This window comes from Pteropus medius, unplaced genomic scaffold (genome assembly GCF_902729225.1).
Source record: "Pteropus medius unplaced genomic scaffold, Ma_sr-lr_union100, whole genome shotgun sequence".
Classification (NCBI taxonomy): Eukaryota; Metazoa; Chordata; class Mammalia; order Chiroptera; family Pteropodidae; genus Pteropus; species Pteropus medius.
In genome coordinates this window covers 142,872-150,941 of record NW_024349798.1, presented here as the reverse complement: position 1 = coordinate 150,941, position 8,070 = coordinate 142,872, and the positions used below count along the sequence as shown (strand labels likewise).

Genomic DNA, 8,070 nt, shown 5'->3' with positions numbered 1-8,070 from the left:
GACCTTGCATCTGGGTTGGCAATGCTACAAGCTCTCTTCCCGCTTTACTGGGCTCTCCTTCTTTCTCTGCCAATTTACCCGCCCCAGATATTCCTGCCAAAAGACCCGCCTCAGGCCCCACATAAATTTCAGGTCTCCTCACATTCTGGGCTGACGCCACTTGTGGCTCAGCCATTTTGTCACTCTGCTACAATAAATCTTGCTTAACTCCTTTGGCCTTGTGTGTTCCTCTTTCGGCAAACCTAACACAGAGCGATGTCGGAAGCTTTTGCCACACTCAGGACAGCCGTAGAGCTTTTCACCTGGGTGGCTGCTTTGGTGGTGAATGAGGTCAGTCCACACTCCTGGCACTCAAAGGCTCTGGGGATTGCAGAACAGCTGGTCCTGGCAGGGTCTTCTTCCTCCCCAGATCCTGAGCCTGCCCTACAGATTGGACGGAAATGGAAAGTCCACTACCCCGCACTGCTCTAGGAAACGGCAGCAAATGGTTTCGGTAGGTTTAACCCTCTCATTCACCCTTCTGTGGACGCTGTCAGGAACTTGACACTTTAGGCCTGGCTCGGGGTTCCGAGTACGTCAGCGCTGTCTTCCGTGCTCAGCCACCGCTGGGGGACGGCGAAGCAAGCATGAAGGAAAAGGCGATTGCTTGCTGAGGACACCCTGGATGCAGATTAGCCAAGTCGTCTGGTGCAGCATGATACATGAGACTCCATGGTCGCATGTGTGCGCTCTCTAGAGGCACCAGCCCACTCAGGGTACCCTGAGAGAGCTTCTCATCGACGCTAAGTCAGGCATGTTGAACTTGGCATGGACTACATATCCCAGCATGCACCGCACGCGCCTCCCGAGCTCGAGCAACGATTATACAATCACAACCCTCGAAGTGCTTTCTGCGACTGTGCAGAGTCAGAGTACCGGGATCGAGAACTACAACTTCCGACTTGCTTAGTAACTGCAGCGGCGCTATTTAAAAAGCGTCAGCGAGGAGGTGCTTGGCTACGTCCCTCTCTTCCAGTTCCGCTCCCTTGGATCAGCGGCGAGAGGGGGAGGAGCTTTAGGCCTGAGCCAAGATGGCGACTGCGAAACCAACCCCCACGGACTCGCTCTCGTTCTGCCTCGCGCAGCTCACAGCGGCGGCCGGGGAGGGTCTAGGTGGGGGAAAGGACACAGCTACCAACGAGACACCCTTGGGGCGTGCGCTCTTAGCCCTCCGCACGCGCCACGTCAAGGCAGCGGGTGGAATCGAGCGCTTCCGGGCACGCGGCGGGCTCCGCCCCCTTCTCGCGCTGCTACGGCGAGCGTCTGCAGCGGGTCCCGCCCCGTCCCAGGTTTGCCCCGGCTCCACCCCTTTGTCGGTCCAGTCAGCGGCTTCTGCTGGCCCCGCCCCCTCGTCGGACTCCTCCCCCTCCATTGCGTCCTCGTCGTCGCCCTCGCCGCCAGCGCGCCTGCGCAAGACCCTGGACTTGGCGCTCAGCATCTTAGCCAACTGCTGTACGGAAGGGGCGTGCCGGGCTGAAGTGCGCAGACTCGGAGGCATTCTCCCTTTGGGTAAGTGCTCCGCCCTTATTTCCTAGAAGGATTCCAAGCATGCCTCCCTTCTTGTTTCCTACTGGGCGGTATTTTGAGTTCTTTGTGTTGTATTCTTGAAAAACGTGCTTTATGATGGCGCAACGCCCCCATCTCAAGCCTTCACGCCACATTACCTTACGGCTCTGTTTACAGATTACATCCGAGCCCTCTTAGATCAGATCAATACAGTCATTGCTTGGGTATTGATTGTCTGGCACCTTCCTCGCATCTGGGCTGGTGAAGCCAGAGGGTTATTTGGTGACTTTTAGATGATTTTCATCCTCCATTTATGAGGTTCACAGCAGACAATGTCTTCTGAATGTCCAGTCCTATGCAGGGCTCTCATTTGATTAGCCAGATGTCCGACAGTGTAGTGTTCCACAAAGTGGGCTCTGCAGAAAGCTGTACTCCGAGGCTAGAATGCCTTGTTGTAAAATGGTATAATAATAGCTACGTCTCAAAATTGGGAATTGAGAGAAAATGAAATACAAATATAGAACTCAGATACTGTTAAGCATGAGCTGGGTACTTCGAGTTATTAAAAACTGTAAGAACAAATCCTAACAAGATAGCAAGCGTTTGTTTTATCAGCTAGATTGTGCCTCCTAGTGGCAGCATTGTGAACACAGTTTACACAGAGCCTGTCTGAAATGCCAGTTTTGACAAAATCTTAACTTTTTGGATAAAATGAAACAATATATTTCAAATTTGCATAAAATGCATTTGGACCAAAATGTGTTCGACAAGGGGCCTGGCACATTAATAAGTTCTCAATTATAGGTTTTGTTATTAGTTTTTAACCCCCATCATTCAATTATTATTCTGTGTTTTAAATATCTCCTGAATCCATCCACTTCTATCCCTCTTCCATCATATGCCCAGAGACTTGTTCCCATGTGCTAGGCTGTGCTGCTAGCTGACTTGGTTCAAGCCATTGTCCTTTCTCAGCTGGACTATTGCAACAGCCTTTTTGCTGCTTCCCTTACCTTGTTCTTTTTCTGCTGTAATCCATTTTCCCCCAGCTGCCAGAGTCTATCATGACATTCCTATTCTTCAAGCCCTATATGGCTCCCAGTGCCCCCACATTCAAGCCCTGATTCCTTGGCTTGACATTTGAGGCCTTTCATGAGGTCATAGCAGACACTGGATCTCACCTCTGGGACCTTGCAAAGGCTGCTTCCAAACCTGAAATTCCCTGTAACAGCCCCATCCATCATCCTTCTAGTATATACATATCTATTTAACCTTTCAGACCCAGCAAGTGTTAGCTTCTTCCGGAGGCTTCCCCTGACCCTCTCAGGCCACATTCTTGAGGTGAATAATGAGAGAGACAAGAAGGGGTAGAACCTTCAAGAGGCCAAACTCTCTTGCAGTGACGATTCTGCAGTATGTGAAGACAGACAGCATCCAGAACCGAACAGCTCGTGCTCTGGGCAACTTAGCCATGGAACCTGAGAGCTGTGACAACATCCATTCTGCTGGTGAGATGGTTATGAGAGTGGAGTTAGCTAGGGCTTGGGGTAGGAAAGAGGCTTGGGTGTCTGTTTTTGCTCATTCTGTCCTCCCCTTTTCTCTCCAGGTGCTGTTCCCCTGCTTGTTGAGAGCTTGATGGCCTGCCAGGACTCACAGTGCCTGCAGAGTGTGGTTCGTGCCCTCCGCAACCTGGCAGACTCACCCCAGCACCGCCTGGCCCTGGCACAGCAGGGAGCAGTGCGCCCACTGGCTGAGCTTCTGGCTGCTGCCCCAGACCCTGAACTGACCTTGGCCTTAGTCCGTGCCCTCCTAGAGTTGAGTCGAGGCTGCTCCCGGGCCTGTGCTGAGCAACTAAGTTTGGGTGGGGGACTAGGCCCACTGGTCAGCCTGGCCTCCCACCCCAAAAAGGCGGTACGCGAGGCAAGTATCCTGATCCTTGCCAACCTGTGTGCCCAGGGCCTGGTACGGCCTGCACTGGGCAATGCTGGTGGTGTGGAGGTGTTACTGGGTGAACTCCAGCGGCGCCGGGGTCCCAGTGGGGCTGGCCTAGCCTCCCAGCAACCCCTAGTGAGGGCTGTGTGTCTGCTGTGCCGGGAGGCCATCAACAGGGCCCGGCTGCGGGATGCTGGTGGTTTGGAGCTGCTGATGGGCCTGTTGCGGGACCCTTGTGCCAGTGCCTGGCACCCTCGTGTTGTGGCTGCCCTCGTGGGCTTCCTCTATGATACAGGGGCCCTGGGCCGGCTGCAGGTTCTGGGACTTGTACCTCTCTTGGCTGGGCAGCTGTGTGGTGAGGCCGGTGATGAGGAGGAAGAAGGAAGAGAAGCTGCTTCCTGGGACTTTCCTGAGGAGCAGACCCCTGAGCGGGTAGAGGCTGGTAGTTTCCGAAGCCTCAGGTGAGTCCCCACCTCAGGCTTTGGGATGGAGGTTTCCGTCTACTCTGGCTCTCTTCTCTACCCTTACCCCCAGTCTGTCTCAGTAAGACTTTTATTGACTCTAACTCCTCATTCCTTGTTTTTCCCAGACATGACCACTTTCCATGTTCCCATTAAACACATCTCTCCCCTGGGTCCACTTTTGACCTTGGCTTCACCCTAGCACCTCTGAACTTAGGGCTCAGACAGGTTCACTGGAAGGTAATATGTAGACTGGTGGTGATATGTTCTGGAGTCTTAAGTTCTTATTCTCGTACTACATACAAGCTAAGTTATCATGGGAAAGTTAACTTCACTGAGCCGCTAATTCTTGTATGTAAAATGGAGGATAATATATACCCACCCTTTAGAGTTTTTATAAAGATTAAATGAGAGTACATTGCACCTTATGTGACACTAAACAGCACTTAATGAACATCATCCATCTTGTGAACTCTCTGACTTCATCTCCTGCCACTCTCCCTGGTGCCCACTACACTCTTGCACACTAGCCTCATAGCTAGTTTTTGAACATGACAGGTAAGTACCATTTCAGGGGCTCTTCGGTTGCTGTAGGCACTCTTCCTCCTATATGCCTTGTTTAATCTTATCTTCTCAGTGAGAGCTACCATCACCAGTGCATTTAAAATGTTAGCTTTTCCCTCCCCTGGTTCTTTTCTATTCCCTTTTGTTTTTCTCCATATGTACCACTTCACTAACTCCACATTAACATACTCTGTGGGTTCCTTATATGTTTTATTGCTTGTTTCTCCTTATTAGAATATAAACTCTAGGAGGATAGGAAGTTTTGTTTTGTTCATAGCTTCTCCCCAGCATCTAAAATGGGGCTTGGCATATAACAGGCATTAGTAATTGCTGAATGATTTGGGATCATTCCATCTCCCTTGGCTCTGAGTTCAGTCTCCCCATTCTCCCCTCTGCAGGTCATGGCTGATATCTGAGGGCTATGCCGCAGGCCCAGGAGACATCTCCCCAGACTGGTCCCCAGAGCGCTGTCCTCCGCTTCCACCACCTGAGCCAGCCGAGCCAGCTAGCCCCACCCGGGGTACAGCCTTGCTTCGGACGCCTCGTGCACTGCGCACACCAGGGCCAGGCCGCAGTCCTGCCACCACTGAGGAGCCTTGGGGCCGCGAGGGGCCAGCACTGCTGCTGCTGTCGCGCTTCTCCCAGGCTCCCGACCCCAGTGGGGCGCTGGTGACTGGCCCAGCCCTGTGTGGCCTACTGGCCTATGTGACTGGCGCACCGGGCCCACCGAACCCACGTGCACTTCGTATCCTGGCGCGCCTCACCTGCAACCCAGCTTGCCTTGAGGCCTTCGTTCGCAGCTATGGTGCTGCGTTGCTGCGAGCCTGGCTGGTGCTTGGTGTAGCCCCAGATGACTGGCCCATACTGCGTGCCCGGCCCCTCAGTCGCCGCAGCCAGCACCAGCACCAGCACCGGGAGCTGGGTGTGTCCCTGTGCCTCTCCACTCCATCCTTCACTTTTGCCTTTCGTGAGCCTAGAACCTCACCTTACCACTCAGCCTTCTCTCACTGCTCCCCTAGCCCACCATCCAAACAACCTCAGCCTCTAGGAATATGGAAGAGAGCTCTATCCTGCTTCACTATCCCAGCATGCAGAGTTCTGCTCCATCCTCTGCTCAAGCCTTGGGGCCCAGCTTAACCCCAGCAACTTAGAATTGTGCCTGTCTGCATTTTCTTACCCAGTCTACTCTTGGTTCAGCATTGTTTTGACTACTTTCCTACTGGGCACACTGACTCATGAACCCAGGCTCAAGCACCATGTCCTTTTAGACCCTACCACCATTTCCAACATTGCCCTGCCTTCTATGCCCTGTTTCCATCCTTGAGGGCCCTGACACATTCCCTGACCATTCTACTTCCTGTTCTTGGCCTTGACCTCCAATTCCTAGCACCGGGACCTCATCTCTCCAGGGCCTGTGGTCATCCTCTTTTCCTGTGCCCTGATTTTTTGCCCTGAGGTTTTGCCTTCTTTTCAGGGGTCCAGAGGCTTGTCTTGCCCATCCCACCCCAATCTTGGATACCAATTCCCAACCTGATCTACTCTGCCCATCCTTGCAGGTGAGATGCTGCTGCAGAACCTGTCTGTGCAGGCTGAATCGCCCTTTGGTGTGGGTGCCCTCACGCACTTGCTGCTCTCTGGGAGCCCTGAGGACCGTGTGGCCTGCGCACTGACCCTGCCCTTCATCTGTCGGTGAGGGGGATGTGGGTGCCTTTTAGGGGTCAGGGGAGCAAGGTTGCTATTCCCCAGTCCCACCCTTTTGCACTTTTCGAAGAATTCTCTTTCTCCCTAAAGGAAGCCCTCTCTGTGGCGCCGACTACTTCTGGACCAGGGTGGCCTCCGTCTCCTCCTCTCGGCACTAACTCAGCCAGCTCCACATCCACTCTTCCTCTTCTTTGCTGCGGATTCCCTTTCCTGCCTTCAAGGCCTGGTGTCTCCCACAAGGAGCCTAGCCTTCCCACCTGCAATCCCCTTGGACCTAGACCTGCCCTCCCCTTGCCTCTATGAACCTCTGCTGGGCCCAGCCCCCATCCCAGACCCTGATCTGCACTTCCTACTAGACTCAGGCCTACGGCTCCCTGCCCAGCGAGCTGCCTCATCTACTGCCTCCCCTTTCTTCCGGGCTCTGCTAGCTGGCAACTTCGCTGAAGCCCAGATGGACCTAGTACCACTTCGAGGCCTATCACCCAGTGCAGCCTGGCCTGTTCTGCATCACTTGCATGGCTGCCGGGGCTGTGGGGCATCCCTGGGCCCCATTCCCCCGCCAGGCCAGCCCCTGCTGGGCTCCGAGGCTGAGGAGGCACTGGAAGCTGCTGGCCGTTTCCTGCTGCCTGGGCTGGAGGAAGAGCTGGAAGAGGCTGTGGGCCATATCCACCTGGGACCTCAGTGTAGTCCAGAGTCAGTGGGTGAAGTATTCCGCCTGGGCCGGCCACGGCTAGCTGCCCACTGTGCCCGCTGGACACTGGGGCCAGGGCAGTGCCCACGGAAGCGGGCCTTGGCCCTGGTGGGGCTTGTGGAGGCAGCAGGTGAGGAGGCAGGTCCCCTGACCGAAGCTTTACTGACTGTGGTAATGGGGATTGAACAGGGGGGCAAGAGTCCAAGCCTAGACTATTAATATCTCCTCGGAGGGGACCCAAGGATGCGTTGACTATGAAGAAGGCCTCCCTCAGAATGGCACGGGAAGAAGTCTGAGCAGAAGGAGTCACCTCTGAAGACTGATGAGAGGATGGAACTAGACCCCAGGATGGTGGACTGAAGACTCAGGAGTAAGAAGCCAAGGCAAGGGTCTGGGCATGAGGCCCATGAGATGGAGAAGGGCCCAGGGCCCCAGGCCCCTGGCCTGGCCTACCCTTCTGGAATTGAGATTAAAACTTTGAAATTGGATATCTCTTATATAGTGTCTCTGCATACTTTCCTGTGAGAATCTTCTCACCTGTTCACTCATCAAGCAGGGTCCTGTCCAGGTTTCTGTGTCTCAATACAGGACACCCTTGGCATGTAGGAGTTTAATAAGCAATTCCTGGAGACCTGGGATAGGGTAGAGTTCCCAGGCTTCTCCCTAGGATGTGGTTTTGGGCCCCAAGGGAAGCCTACTTCCTGCTTACAGCCACTCAGCCGGACATGCAGACCTTGGTCAGGGCTGAGGACTGTGCTGAGGGAATGCTATGTGTGGCAATGTATGTCCAAGGCCTTGGCATTTTTTCTGAGTGTCCATCACCATCCATCTAGGGCCTTCAGCCTCTTGGTTCATTTTCATCTCTTGGGCCAAGTGTCCTGATGTTTGCCTGAAGGAAAACCTGCTATGTTCCTGGAGTCCCTGAGGCCATTTTAGTCATCATGCCCAGAGAGAGCCAAAGCCTTGGGCTGGTATTGAGGTGAGGGCAGGGCTCATGTTGCTTTGATCTCCAAGGCAGGGTCTCTATCACTTGGCTCCCAGATCGCTGATCATGCAGGTGGCACCCTGACTTTGAGGAGGGTACCTTTACTGGGTCTGCCAGTTGGCCTCTGGGGAGCTTAAGTTGACACTGCTGTCTCTGTGCCTCTGTTTGTCCAGATCTTTGTTTATTAGGCTGTA

General features: G+C 54.0%; 1 protein-coding gene across 2 annotated transcripts; it reads left to right on the top strand.

Moving 5' to 3' along the window:
- Positions 1-922: 922 nt before the first annotated feature.
- Positions 923-7,388, top strand: ARMC5 (armadillo repeat containing 5). Of its 2 annotated transcripts, XM_039884391.1 has the most exons (7): positions 923-1,548; positions 2,943-3,050; positions 3,149-3,462; positions 3,790-3,935; positions 4,898-5,421; positions 6,056-6,188; positions 6,291-7,388. In XM_039884391.1, exons 1-7 carry the CDS (start codon positions 1,071-1,073, stop codon positions 7,108-7,110), a joined length of 2,523 nt encoding a protein of 840 aa, XP_039740325.1. In that variant the 5' UTR covers positions 923-1,070; the 3' UTR covers positions 7,111-7,388. The 2 variants fall into 2 exon arrangements, with proteins under 2 accessions (XP_039740325.1, XP_039740324.1); XM_039884390.1 differs by having other exon boundaries at positions 924-1,548; positions 3,149-3,935.
- Positions 7,389-8,070: the final 682 nt, after the last annotated feature.

Coding starts and splice junctions, on each gene's coding strand:
- ARMC5 (XM_039884390.1), top strand. CDS start 1,071: ATGGCGACTGCGAAACCAACCCCCACGGACTCGCTCTCGTTCTGCCTC. Junction 3,051..3,148: donor TGACAACATCCATTCTGCTG/GTGAGATGGTTA, acceptor TTTTCTCTCCAG/GTGCTGTTCCCCTGCTTGTT. Junction 3,936..4,897: donor GGTAGTTTCCGAAGCCTCAG/GTGAGTCCCCAC, acceptor TCCCCTCTGCAG/GTCATGGCTGATATCTGAGG.